At 43.0% G+C, this 14,747-nt stretch overlaps 1 protein-coding gene across 1 annotated transcript; it reads right to left on the reverse strand.

The window, feature by feature from the left end:
• Window positions 1-14,083, reverse strand: adpgk2 (ADP-dependent glucokinase 2). The gene is made up of 7 exons (XM_071909430.2): window positions 13,860-14,083; window positions 11,176-11,335; window positions 7,032-7,222; window positions 6,646-6,742; window positions 6,225-6,361; window positions 4,835-4,971; window positions 1-4,036 (listed from the first exon to the last, which is right to left on the reverse strand). Exons 1-7 carry the CDS (start codon window positions 14,053-14,055, stop codon window positions 3,485-3,487), a joined length of 1,470 nt encoding a protein of 489 aa, XP_071765531.1. The 5' UTR covers window positions 14,056-14,083; the 3' UTR covers window positions 1-3,484.
• Between the last annotated feature and the right edge of the window lie 664 nt (window positions 14,084-14,747).

The raw sequence follows: 14,747 nt of genomic DNA on the forward strand, positions 1-14,747 counted from the left end.
AACAGGAGATGCAACTCATATTGGGAATATGTTCCTAATGTTTTGTACACTGAATGGATCTTGATCAATTGGTGACATCAGAAATAGAAGGGAATAGAAACTGGCCATTTATTTTACAGTGGGAGGATTTGGAGTGAAGCCAATGGACAAACAGGCGAGTAGAAATCAGCAACATGATGAAAACGAGCAACATTCACTATGTAATGACACAGCTGTTTGCACTGTGGAGCTGTGTTTTGGGTTTTTTAGCTGTGGTTTAAAATGCAAAGTTAGAGATTAGTTCAAATTAATTTCACAACAGTTGCAGAATACACAGATTCTGCAACTGTCCACAGATCATTTGTGGTTCGGACAAAAGAAGCAAATAATGGGGGAGAGAAGAAAGGAAAAGGCAGTTGTCATGTAGAGTTTTGATGCGGCTGTGACAAAGCAGCTGTGATGTAATGATCCCACAGCACTGGTCAGAAGTGTCTTGGGTTCAGGACTGTCCTTGGGGCTCAGTGGACTAAAGTGCTGATTATATACAATGCTCAAAATCTTCTGGTCTGTAACTGATGTTGCATGTCATCCTGTCTTCCTCTCCCTCCCATTTCCCCTGTCACTCTCCACTACATAACAATTATGTCAAACAAATGAAATTTTTCTACCGTTTGTCATGATGCGTCGTCCCAGAGTCAGTAAATAGGTGGACAACAGCCCATATAACTGCCAATACCTGGATAAAATTACATTACGTCTTAATGTTTTACACACTTGAGAGTTTGATGGAACTTGCTGGAAATTCGCCCCCAAAATGCTTGCATCACTTACAAGATAACAAATCAAATATTTGCTTCAAATAAAACTATTTTGCCCAAGTCTGCTGCCATGCTGTGCTGGTTATGAACGTAATTACATAGATGAACCCAGAAAATAAAATAATAAAGCAATGGTTCTTTTATCAGCATAGGATTTTATCTTAAGTGATCTTGCATTGAATACACAATTTGACATCATGCATGAAACAGTTAAACACAGCTTTGGAACATGGATGACATGATGCGATATCTATAACTTAGATATTTATGTGATAATGCAGCACACACAAGCAGCTCTCTATCGGAGCATGAGCGCATGCTGAAGTTCTACTCTAAACAGTTTCAATTCACAGTAAAAACAAGACCCGTTATTCCTGGCTTCCAATCACTGCAGGAATATAAAGACATCAGAAAATCAAAAAACAGACAAGCAAGCCTGATAGAAAAGAATCACACTGCATTAAAACTAAACATTCCCTTTTTTACTAAATACTCAAATTCAGAAGAAAGAATAAAAAGAGGACTCATTTGTCCTCAGCATAATCAAAGAGCAGCATCAACAGTTTAAGGGATACCTTTACTTTTAAGTGTTTTTTCTTGACCTGATCCTAGTTGCATTGTAACAAAATGACGTGCTGGATAAATTGTGTAGGTGAGCGAAAATACTCAACTTAAAAATCAAGGTGTACTTTTGAAGAACATCATTCATTCTGAGTGGAGAATAATTGAGAAGTTGGAGTAGTGATGGAATGCTTGATTTGTTAGTAGTGAGAAAACTAGTGGAGAAACTAGTGGAGTCAGACTTGGCATCAATCCCATTTAAGCCCAACCCCCTCAGTAAAGAAATGTAGTTAAAACATTTTTTTTATTTGTTTATTTATTTAGTTTTATTAAAAGTCACTTTCTGAAGTGGCCAGTATCAAATGGAACTGATCCCAACCCTGAAAGGAATTGAACGGGACAATGACATCGCCCCCCTCTACATACTATCTCCATATTACTTCAAGAGAGAAAGGAATTCACAAAGTAGTGGCTTTGGGATGAGTGTGTGTGAAGTGAAATGGGCATTGGGACAGGGCCTGACCACCAGCAGAACACAAACACACAGGCAGTATGTGGAACTTTTTTATGAGCTGGATTTTAGAAGTCTGTCTTTTAATCCTACTGTGACTGAGATGAAGGCTGAACATGGCTAAACGTTGGACTGAGGGGTGCATCATGTATCATGAGTGACACCATGGGTTCAAGTCAAGCTCACAATGTCATGTTGCATGCTAACCCCTCTTTCTCAACCGTGTTGTTCAATAATGCAAAACACCTAAAACTATAAAGAAAAAAAAATTCTGACTTTCTGTTCCAGTATATCCAGCCATAGAACGTGAGAACCAGCTGCCAGACAGACTTCTCCCTGTCCCATCTCCCTTGTTTGGGACAGTCCACACTGCTTATTTGGTCCTTAAAGAGCTTTAGATGGTGCAAAGAGAGACGGATCAAACACAGGTTAATAGATGAGAGGGAGAAATAAGAAGGAAACAGAGAATAGAGGATAGAAAGGCAGGAAAAGGAGGATGGAGGTAGAGGGGAAATTTGCGACATCATACTCAGCTACAAAAGTGGTCACTGGACACTGGTTTTGTACTATTGCACTGCAACTGAAACACAGAGGAATGACACTCTTATGCCATAAAACAAATCAAACCAAAACCAGAATGCTAATTGTTCACATGTTATGGGAAGGTTCCATCTGGATGACAGGAGCTGATCACTTCAGGAGTCTGTGAGATGCTCCAAACCCTCGCTAGGTTTCTAGCCATCTAGCTTAACTGTCCTTTACCTTTGAGAGTGGAATGAGATAGGAGAGGGAAGAGGAGGGGTAGAGCCTTCCAACTGAAAGAGCTGCGGCACTGGCGGCCTGTAACTTTTCTAGGCCTCAGGTTGGCTCCATCTGGAACTACAGCTGTTGCAAAGCAGTGACAGCCAAAGCTCTGCTGGTTGGAACTGTAGATTCCAAATAGGTGACAACAGCTAATAAACATTCCATCAAGAAACTGGGGACAATTGTTTGTGGCATTCAGCAATTTCAGTAATGACACAATCTGGTGTCTGTATGACTTTATCCATGCCTGTCCCTCTTTATCTCATCCAGACTCAAGGCTAACTCTCCCAAAGGCTCACATTGCCTTGGAGAAATAGAGAAGGACAAGTCATTAAAATCACCAATCAGAGGATGGACTACAATGACTTGGCAGAGGTGTTGGGGGTATTGAATGTGTGTGTTCACTGGGAATTTACTATAGTAAGGCTGGTTAGGATAGACTTTGCTCAATTTACACAACTGCTATTTTGGATTGCACAAGCTTTGCCCTGCTTTGTTTTATATGCCTCGAAAATCCAGCTGATAGCTGAGCCCATGTATTCAAAACCAAGTTGTCTAACCCGACTACCAAATCACTGTACCCCAACATCTGACTCCTATGAGTGATATCAATCACTTTTCCTTGTATACTCCTCCTGGGCATTAGCTGCGAGCGTGGCTGGCATGAGCCTGATGCCTACCACTAGCAGTAGCTGATTTTGCCACCAACGGCCATTTTGCGTCATACCTAGATCAAGTCAGTTTCCACAGCCACATTGGTTGCTAACATCTAGTTAGCATCATACACAGATAGACCATTCAGTTTCCTTCACTAGATCTGCAGCACCAGTCCAGCAGCTGAGATGTTGTCCCCTCCTCCTGCGGTTTGGTAAACCTCAGTGCACACCAGCACCGGTGCCACGCAGATCTGGTAGTCCACCTCGTCCCAACAACTGACGGGCCTGGTCTCCTGCAGAGGGATACGCTGGCTGCCCTCCTGTCGGCTAACGGAGAACGAGTCGTCCATGATGAGCCGCGCCTTGCTGGGGTCGATGTCGGCAGAGCCGCAGACATGGCGGTTAGCTGTGAGCGAGGCCTTGGCGGTGGCCGACATGGTGTTCTTCCACTGAGAGCCGCGCGTCACAATCATGGCCTGGAAGGCCAGCGTGTGAACGTGGAGCCGGGTCAGCGGCTTTGTGTCACTTTCCCCGCTGGTGTCCTGAGCATCCTGGTGCCGCTGGTTGACGAGGCGATAGAGCTCCCTCATCTGGTCGAGGACGGTAGCCACGCGGGGGTTGGGGTCGGACAGCACCGTGACATTGGAGCCTTTAAGCAGGCTGAGGAGGTTGGGAAGCTCCTGTTCATTCATCCCTAAAGAGTCCGCCTGGGGGAGCAGAATCAGACAGAGTCATAAAACTGAAGATATACATACTCTACTGGACAAATTACACAAACATACACACATACACAATAGTGTGTGCATGCAAACCCACATGCATGTAATAAAATCAGAAGAAAGTCAGAAACGCAAATACACACACACACACACACACACACACACACACACACACACACACACACACACACACACACACACACACACACACTGGTGTAGGTGTCTCCTCTGCTTTTGGTCCTGAGTTTGGTTCTACTGCAGCTTCTAAAACAATTTTTGAGGAAATTGCCACATTATATTTACTTTATATTGTCCTTAGCAGTAGTGGCAGTTTTCTTACCATCATTGTCCACTACTTCTGAAAGAAAAGGGTAATTTTTCCACTTTGCAGTACAGCTAGAGGACACTACTAACATACAAAAGGGATGCGAAAGCGATGTACAAAATAAAACAATGCACCTAAATATGCTGCACTCATTCAGGCAAATATGTTTAAAAAGATTATTAATGTTGAGTCAAAGTCAAGTTGTTTACAAATGTCCATTAGATGAATTTTACTGACATTTAAACAAATGATTAAATTGATTAAATGACTAGTTTCAAACTAACTGACAGATATTTCACAGTCATTATGTGCCTTTTTAAATTAGACTACCTGCTTTTCCATTTTGCCAGGAAGACCATATATTTTCTCTCCCCTGTAACTGCGTAATCATTCCAGTCTCTTGTCATTGTAAGCACCACATATGAATCAATTAATGTGTTTATTTGTTCAGTCATACATACATGGGGGATGACAAGGCGAAGTAGGTCCTCCATTAGGTCCTCTTCTACGAAACTGGCCATCTCAAAATGGACGCCAATCCGTGGAGATGAGGAGGTCAGGAGGGTGGCCAGGCGGGAGAGGAGAGCCTCACGCTCACCTGGAGAGAAGAGAGAAAGGGGAGGAAGGGGGTAAAGGCAGAAAGGGAGAGAGAGAATAGGGAGTGAAGGAAAAAAGAGGACAGAAGAGAGAAAGGGGATTAGTGAGGAAGAGGGTAGAGATTAGAAAAAACAGGGAGGGAGAGATGACAAAAGAAAGGCCGCAACAGAACAAGTGGGGGACAAATGAGAGGTAGGGAGAGGGAGGGAAAGAGAAGAAGTGAGGAAAGATGGGGAGAGAGAGGAGGAAGAACAGGGGATTGAGTGAGAGACAGACAGAAAAAGGACAGTTGTTCAAATATGTTGGATCAAATAAGACAGAGCTGATCTGCTATCCAAACAGTCTGGTGGCGAATGGGAAGTTAGTCATGGCCTGCCTGCCAGCATGATAACACATGCACGCACACAAACTGTGATTAAATCAACAGTCACAGCGGCAGGCTATAATCACTCACTTACACAGAGTGACTCTTTCTCTCAATATCAAAACATCTTTTTCTCTCAGGCTCTCACTCTCTCCCACTCATTGTAAAAGTAGGCTTGGATCGAGCCAAATTCAGCACCAGACTGACATGGCATCACTGGTGATGATAGGATGTCACTTTCCACAGCAGCTCCCCAAATTGGGCTAGCCAGGGGCCAAATCAATACAAGACTAAAAACACCTTTTGCTCTAAACTTTGTTGGAGTTGAAAAATCTTCATAGGCAACAAGATACAAAAGATCAGCAGAAAAAAGTATAAACATTGGATCAGTGTTTTTTGGCAGGTGTAACTTGCTTCAGTGTGGAGGTGAAGAAAAACCCATAATCAAAAGCAGATTCTCTCTTGTTTTGCTTTAAATGTGAAAATCAATATTACTCTCTAGATGATTCAACAGCAAAGAAGGCTAACTCACTGGCCCAATACCTTTGGGTGAAATTGACATAAATAATGAGGACATTCTAGCCAGCCTTGTTTGGCCTTGAAGTATAAATCAGAATACTGAGTTTCTCATCTTTGGGAAACTGTCATTAACAATCATCTCAAATCCTTACCTCAATTCAGAACCCGGTGATTTTCCTCTACCTACCTTTTATATGTCAGCAAACCCAAACAGGGTTGAGTGAAAAACCAATGAAAACTGTGGCATTTTGAAAAAATGCAAATATTCAGTGCTAACCCATTGCACTCATTTGCCGTGTGGCAAATTAACACTAATGCTGAAGTCCCAAATTAGCACCAACTGAAATGCTATGTCACCATTTTCCTCTCACCTGACTGGAAGGGGAAGCTGTCCATCATCTGCAGCCCACCCACCACCAGCAGATCTGGATTAAAGTCACCAAGTTTCTCAGCAAAGTCTTCCATGGAGGCCAGGTAGGGGTTATGGTCATCACTATGGACTATGTACCTTTAGAGGACACAAACACAAGCAAGGCCAAACACACACACACACACACACACGTTTCACATGAATTATTTAAATCCATCTTCAAATATATTAGAACCTTACAGAGTTTTTACATATATATTCCCAGGTGTCCATTACCCAAAAATATTTATTTGAATCTAACTTACGGTGCATGGTGTTGAAATATATAAACATAAACTTGCAAACAGCTATGTGCATACAAACACACACATACAGATGATTTTCTTCCTCAGATCCCCTCAAGATGCTCAACAAACACACACCTGTTGGCTCTGCGAGAGGTATAGTGCCCCCAGCTGGCCCCAGATGGATACTCCAGGATCAGATGAATGTCTGGCTCCTCCACTATGTTACCTGCCACTGGAGAGACAGAGGTAGGTGAGGAAGAAGGTATGGAAGGATGAAAGAGTAAAGAGAAAGATTGAAAAACCAAGGGAAGGGAAGGGATGGATGGAGGAGGCAGAGAGGGAAGGAACAGGAGAAGAGGATTGACAAAAGGAAGGGGGGTGATGATGAGAGTGAAGTAAAAAGGATGAGGGAGAGAGGGATCCAGGAAGGTAATAAGTGTGTGAGAAGAGACTTATTTTGATGACATACACTTGATATTTTATCTTAGTATGACAAAATTTGTGCGTGGTTGTGTCTGTACCTGTGATGTGCTGGGACAGGACATCAGTGAAGTCGGGGCTGAAGCTTCCCCCTAGCAACACGTCACATCCCTCGGTTGCCATGCGCCCAGCCATTACTGGGGCATTACCGCCTACCGACCACCTGTTGCCAGGCAACTCACGGGACGCCTCAACCAGCTCGCTAAAAAGGGTGTCGTTCATCACAAAACGCCTGCAAGAGAAGGAAAGGAAAAGAGGAAAATGGTGAAACAACGTTATAAGTGAAAGACTGGAGCTTTAGAGATGTAATTAACATCGGTTTTAAACACCACCAGTTGCAATTTCATCATAAGAAAATGACCCATTTACTTGTGTCATTATGTCATCAAGGCATCTAGTGCCACACTCATTCTTTCAAATACCAATTTAAATTCTGTGTAGTCTGTCTTTGCAGGCATCTGAATGTTTAACAGTTTTCTGTAGAATTATGCACAGCTGGAGGGAGCCTAAAAGTTACATGAGCTGGTTTGTGACTGGAAGATGCTCAATCAAATCCATGATGACTAGACTGGCTGAGAAAAACAACAATATTGTCAAGGATCACTTGAGCAAGGCACTCAACACCTGGGTGTTTCAGTGGGGCAATAGACTGGTTGTACTGGGCAGTGTGTGGAACTGTGTGTGTGTGAAGCACGGTGTTGCTGAAATGCATTTTCATACAACTTTACCTGGATAAAACAAAAAAATACTTTCAACACCTTTACTATTTGCAAATTATATTCTTGATACATTTTGGCGAGAAGCTGCCTTTGACACGTCAGCGTATCTTTAACTTTCCCAAGAAATATAATTATGCCATAAAACAAGTCCGTCTTCTTGGGCAAAGAAAAAAGTGCCTGAGAAAAGAGAAGAGAGGAGGCAAGAAGAGAAAAGGGGAGGAGACAGGGTAAAGTAGAAAGTAGATTCTGGAAAAAATTAGATAGGAAGAGTAAAGAAGAGAGGACAGAAGAGAGAGGGGAGAGGGCTGAGAGGTTGGGAGGGAGTCAAGAGACAATGAGGCGAGAGGGAAGAGAAAAAAAAAGAGGGTGGGGGAAGAAGAGAGAATGAAGGAAAGAAGAGAGGAGAGCAGAGGAGAAAGTGACAAAGCAAAGGGGTAATAGGTTAAGTGGATAAATAAAAATGACAACTTGCAAAACATCATTAAGGCCCTGTGTCCACTGAACACCTCTATTACACCTCACAGTGACCAGCAGACGCAGATCATGGCACATCCTGTTGCTACGAGACTCTCGAAATACCATTTGAACAACGGCAGCCTTCTGATAAAAGCTCAAGTATTTTTCACTTCAAGCGCTTGTTGCTCTAAGTATGCTCAGCTCTCAGTGCCGCCGGGAACATTCAACAGTGCATCCTTCTTATAGGAAATAACAAGAAGAAACCAGTGTTGTAAAAAAAAGAGGCTCCCAGTCGACATGCAGCCGAACACATATACTAATCCTAATAGGCCAGTACTAGAGACTGTGTGCTATTTTATGAGATTAGCCTGATTGGATAAACTTCAGCATCCGGTAGATTTAAGATTAGTCCTGGCACATGCTTGTCTTCATCTGTATCTCACATACACTCATACACAGTATCTCTCTCACTCTCTCTCTGTCACTCTGTCATACACATGAACTGAACGCTGGGAACGCTAAACTACCGTATTTCCTCTAATAGTGGCCGGTAGTCAATTAAAAGCCGGGTCTCCGATAATGGCCGGGGCCGTGGTCGACACGAACAAATAAAGGCCGGGGGAAAAAACAAAGGAAACAAGACTAGGTCAAAACCTAGTATATGGCTGGACCGTGTCCGTCTCCTCTCTCCGCCGCTGTCCTCTCCACCGCGCCCACGGCCCGTACCTATCGGGGACACCCGGTGACGCATCGGCGTCGGGACCCCGCCGAAATCTCGGCCGGATCACCGGGAACAAATCGGCGCCCAGCTATCGGCACTGGCCGGAACCGTGTCCCCGGGAAACTCGAAGCGTCGGCAGCTAATACATCCATGGTCGGCAGTAAGCCCTCGGCGCACTGAAACCTCCATGCCGCCGACAGGACAGAACAGAGGGCTGTCAGGTGGACTGAGCTCGCGCATCGAAATAAACGGCGATATAATATAATTGTATAGATTCTACTTTAACTTCAGTTAGCTTCATCTTACATGCAAACAACGGTGGATACCGGTAAACTCCTGGCGCCTGTTATACATGTAACTGTAGTTTGTAGTAACATACAAGTGCCACAAGATGGCAGTATGCCACAACACGGCTCGGCCGGCGGAAGTCTCTGGAGCATGCTGTCGTCGATTACCCTAATTATCGTAATGCATTGCAGTAACAAAAAAACGTCTACCTAACGTACCCCTACAGAAGCAGATCAGAAAACAAGGAGGCGTCGTACTAAAATATGAGCAAATATACTTATCAAACAGAGGGAATTAGAAATAAAGGCCTGTCTCTAATATAAGCCTGCTTCCAATAAAGGCCTGGTACCCTCTGCAGTCGAGGTAAATAAAGGCCCGGGCCAATATTAGAGGAAATACGGTAAGCACATTTCACGTTGTCCCAATACTTTGGTCTATTAAACATATAGCTTGACCTGGTCTGCACTGGACAGCCACAGGCAGGTCATCTGGTGGACATTTATTCCATGTAGTCTTAAATACAGCTCAGGTAAGTGGTGAAAATGATAAACAAATGGGCCACAAGCTGCAGTGACAGATAGCCTACTGTTGGGGAAATATAGTTTAAACTACTATGATGTTTTATTTACTTAATCCAATGTAAAGGGTTATTTACCAATCATTCACTCAGCACATTGAATAAACAAATTATGGAATGACTTCAAGATCAGAGTGAAAATGTTTCTGGAAAACTTAATTACACCGAAGGCTGGCACAAGCTAGAGTACAGGTCTATAACCCCCTTTAACCATAGTCCAATCCAGTGCTGCCTTTGTTCCAACAGTCCCGGTTTTTGATTATTATGATCAAAAACACTTCATTAAGCATCTTATTGAATAATTTCAATGTGCTTTCTGCATTTTCCAATATTTATTGATATAAATGTGCAACAACTGAGGAAAATTGCAAGTCAAAGGATAAAGTTGTAACCATTGGCTTGTTGACAAGTGCTTTGATTAGACTGCTGTTTTATTGATTTGAATTTACATATGCTGTGAGTGACAGTGTATTGATTGAGTGGCCACAATGGCAAATGTTTAAAATATTTGCTCTTCCAAATTCCACAAAGAATCAAATAAGAATACATTCTAATTTGGAAGAGGCTTGGGTGCTGTGTCTGATGGAGATTATAAAACAAAATTCTTCAGCATTCCTCATTCACTCCCTCTCAAACACACATAATATTCCCTTCCCCCCTCTCTCCATGGTGAGCTTGCCAGCCTGTTGCCTTTAGGTGTTAGTTCCACACAATGGGCAAGGGTGCTGTTCTCACAGGCACTAAGCCCAGGACAGGAGCAGTCATCAATGGTATCAAATATGAGGACAGACAATGGAGAGATAGAATGACAAAAGAGAGGAAGAGGAGTACAACAGCATAAATCATTAATGATCTGCGTGGGCTGTCAAACAACTAAATGATAAACACCAACAGCGAGAAAGAGAGAAAAAGACACAGTAGCATTAACAAAAGCAAAGGTATTGAGGACTCATAGCTTTCACTCGGTCAGTCTATTTTGTGTGAAGAAAAAGTGAGCAAATGTGTGGTTGTGTTTATTTATATATGTGTTTATTTGTATTTGTGTACGTCAAACAATCTCTTCCCCCCTCCTTCGTCACGGTGGAATGTGGGTGTGCGTGGGGGAGAAGGAGTGTGTGAGGGAGAGAGAATGAGCCACGAGTGCAAGAGCCTGAGGGGTGTAATGCAGCAACAGCTTTAAATTTGTCCTTGGTTGTTTCTCAAGCAACACATACAGTTCTCCTACATAGCTCACACACACACACACACACACACACACACACACATTAGCCTCTTGGCTAACTCTGACACATTTACATTGAAGTGTGAACTAAAATGTTGATTGATGTGTACTGTCCCTGCCAAATAAATCTTAAAATAAATAAATAACCACTTGATGGCTAACTCTTATCCTAACCCTTATTCAGACACACACACACACTTACTCTGCAGCAGCTCCCGGTGCGAAGAAGTAGGCGAAGCTCTGAGCCAGCTGTTGAGCATTATCTATGTAGTCATGATGTAGGGGCTGGTCGGTGGGAGGCAGGCCGATCTTATTCAGCAACGACACACCGTCCACTATCAGGTCCACACAACCACCAAAACCTGCAGGGAGAAAGAGTGGGAGAGAGAGAGGAAGATGATTAAGTAATAAAAACCAGTCCAGTAGCAAGTCTACTACCCAAAATCTGAGGGCCAACAGAGGGTGAGGATGGGGGTTTGGATGACCTAGAGGAAGAGAGGGAGAGGAAAGGGGGTGGGGAGAAAAACAGGCGGAGCCATCTTGTGAATCACCTGGGTACACATTGTAGTTATAACAGAACAGATGGAACCGCAATGCCAATTTGCCATTAACTCAACTGAGCAGAGAGAAATCCACACAACCTCCAGCTAGAAAACTTGATGAGTCAACTTTACCAGCCACTTTGGCAGGTCACCAATTATTTGAGGCTTGGATTTAATTTTGGCTGCTGGATGAAAGATCTGTCTCAACACACAGCTACCACAGCCAGTGCTGCGATACTTCAGATCAGTCCAGGTGTCAGTTCAGCATGAATAAGAGCCAACATGCAGTGCAACAAGCCCCACGCAGCCTGCATGTGTAGGCTACCTGTGAGAGAAGCTGAGGCAAAAGATCGGAGCACAACACTCATTTGAATAGGTTTTGAATATCTGACTTCCTTGATGGGAGCTTGATTTAGGCATGCTTTGCGTAGCATTGGTTTTCATGTCATTTCCACATTACGAACATATTTATGAGTTCAGATGAAATCAATCAGCCCTCACACTGGTTTGTATTCTCCCAGGCCTGAAACCGAACAGCAGTGCCAAGTGGGGCTAACCCAAGCGAGCCTGACATGGAGGCAGGATTATCCCTTACTATTAAACTCTTAGGTGGCCTATCTAAGAGTTTTTTCTGACTAAATGAAAAGATAAAATGCCCCGTGTATATTGGATGATTTGCTGCCATATGGTCACTGAGTACCAATGGTGCATTTTCTTTACTTTTGGCTCCTGTATGAGTGTCAACAGCCCAGTGTTTGCTGCTAAAGTTTGTTGTGTGTTGCAGGAGCCTTAAACCCCTCATTCCCACCTGAAGCTCCTACTATTAGCAATACAAAAGGATCTGATGTAACTAGCCAAATACTAGTTATTATACCAAGCTTTAAATGCCAGAGGAAATGATTATTATGACATATTTACATAATTGCAGAGAAACAGGTGTGACAGCATGGCTGTGACTGTTACTGAACTGAGTAAAGGTTGAGATACCATATCTGTCCAACACTGCTGCTTGTTTGTGTGTTTGTATCCAGGTCCAAAGGATAACATTGTGAAGATTAGACCAAGAGACAAGACACTAAGTCCAGTTTGATCACTAGGTAACTGATAAACTGGCTGACAACATATCTAAGCCATGATCCAGGGCCGAAAACTAACATTTTTTGTCCACTGGCTACAGTGATAGTACAACCCAAAATTTACTAGACACTCACTATTTTACCAGTGAACCAGTTCTATTCTTAAACACCACAGCCGTATTAATGCTCTATCATTGAAATCAAAGCAGGACTTGCTACACTGAGGCTATTATCTATACTAATGGCATAAGGCAGACATTAGTTACACCATTTAAATTCATCCAGTCAGTGTACAAAATAAGAGGCACACCTTCCCAATATTTATACACACTTCTCTTTGCCCTTAGGACAGGGCTTGGACTCTGTCAGGGGCTGAAAGAGCTCCACAGGGATGCTGGCAGTTGTGTCAAGTTTTTGAATTTGAAATTATCTCTTGCACATGTTCAGTTTGTGACTCACTGTGTTTAATGTGACGTATTTTCATCGTTTTTTTGTTAGTGTAGTAATGTTTGCTATGTATTTATGATGGTTTTTGTATGTCTCCTGAGTGCAACAACATTTCCTCTGGTGGGACAATTAGACAAATTGTCCCCTGGTGGGACAATTAGACTTGAAACTTGAAGTTGGCTGGTGGAGGATCTCTTCCTGGAATAGACTGTTCCAGCTCTTAACTGATGCTCAGTTGGACTGAGATCTGGTGACTGGGAGCTCCTAGGCATTTGAAATTGTCTTGTGAATGAAATTGTCACCAAATGGTGTGTGACATGGTGTGTACACACACACACACACACACGTCTCATTTGTCTCAATGACCCTTCTTTAACCTGTCTCTCTTCACCTTCATGTAATTACACCTCCCTGACTTATATTTCAGAATGAGAGCTCCTAGCTTTCATTTAGTCTATTTCATTGACAGAGCAAGTGTTCCTTAATAACGTGTGCACTCACTGAGAAAACGTCTTGGCTACTATCAGTTTAAAAAAACTGAAAGGAAGCTTTTTTTCCCTTGTCCCTCTTTTGGTTTGCGTTGGGTTAAAAAACATGCATCAACCAAAACGTTAAATTGGGCAACGTTAGCAATCAACTTTCAATGTTTTTTCTCACTTTTCCTGATTAGCAAATGAAAGCAAAGGATTAAGTTAGTCTGTATTAACTAGCATTAACGTCAGCTAATTTCGTGGCTTCTCATTCATGGCCTAATACATTATTAACCCAGAATCCATCTGAGGTTAGGCTAGCTAACGTTAGCTCACTCCACTTGCACTTACCAACGGCTACTTTTGGTCTGGCGACGTTATTCATCCCTACTTTGCTCTCCGCCCGGAGCAGAGAGGACAGGACGGTGTCGAGCCGGTCGTCCAGACCTGCATTCTGGGGTGAGCGGAACCAGTAAGCTAACAGAACCACAAACAGGGATAACACAGATCCATATTTCATGAATGAAACCCCGCTTCTCCCCTCCATCGTTAGCTAGCTAGCTACAGTGGCTAGCGCTGTCTGATAGTGAACACACACTTTCTAGACCCGACTGGAGCTTGCCCGACTGCTGGGGGGAAGCGTTGGGGTTTTCAGTTTGTTTTGATAACAGGAGAGTCCCGTTTGTAGCTCGAGTGGGTGGATCTTGGAGAGAAGTCTAGATTTCATTATTTATACAAAACAACTCTAGTTTGGCTACCTGATATTTCGGGGCATCTGTAAAGCAACCAGCTTGTATTGGATTTTGTGAGGGTGATTTCTATCTCGTATTTTATCTGAGCCCAAGCCTGTATGTGTATACGGGCTGGGAAACTGGCGAGCGCCGGTGTGCAAAACGAGCAACTTTTATTTTTCTTCTACTACGAAGGGGGAGTGTTTGTTGATACTGACAGCAAGGCGGAAGTGTCTGACTTTTGAACGGTAAATCCAAAAAGTACAGTCAAACATCCTTATTTTCCCAGTGAATCGACTGAAAGTTACACGTCTTTAAGGATAACCATGTATTGCATCAATAATAATGCGATAATAACTTTGTTGCTGTCAATACAATGCATAAAGTGAATGCGCGATTGGATCTACTTCGCCTCATGGGACTACTGCAAAACACAATAGCCTGCTCAATCTAACTATTCTCACGAAGGCCTTTGGACCAAATGGCTTTTAACGCAGGCTATGTTTGA

The sequence above is a fragment of the Centroberyx gerrardi genome, chromosome 1 (genome assembly GCF_048128805.1).
Source record: "Centroberyx gerrardi isolate f3 chromosome 1, fCenGer3.hap1.cur.20231027, whole genome shotgun sequence".
In the NCBI taxonomy this organism is placed as follows: domain Eukaryota; kingdom Metazoa; phylum Chordata; class Actinopteri; order Beryciformes; family Berycidae; genus Centroberyx; species Centroberyx gerrardi.

Coding starts and splice junctions, on each gene's coding strand:
- adpgk2 (XM_071909430.2), bottom strand. CDS start 14,055: ATGGAGGGGAGAAGCGGGGTTTCATTCATGAAATATGGATCTGTGTTA. Junction 7,223..11,175: donor GCACCGGGAGCTGCTGCAGA/GTAAGTGTGTGT, acceptor CTTCTCTTGCAG/GCGTTTTGTGATGAACGACA. Junction 4,037..4,834: donor TTCGCCTTGTCATCCCCCAT/GTATGTATGACT, acceptor CTGCTCCCCCAG/GCGGACTCTTTAGGGATGAA.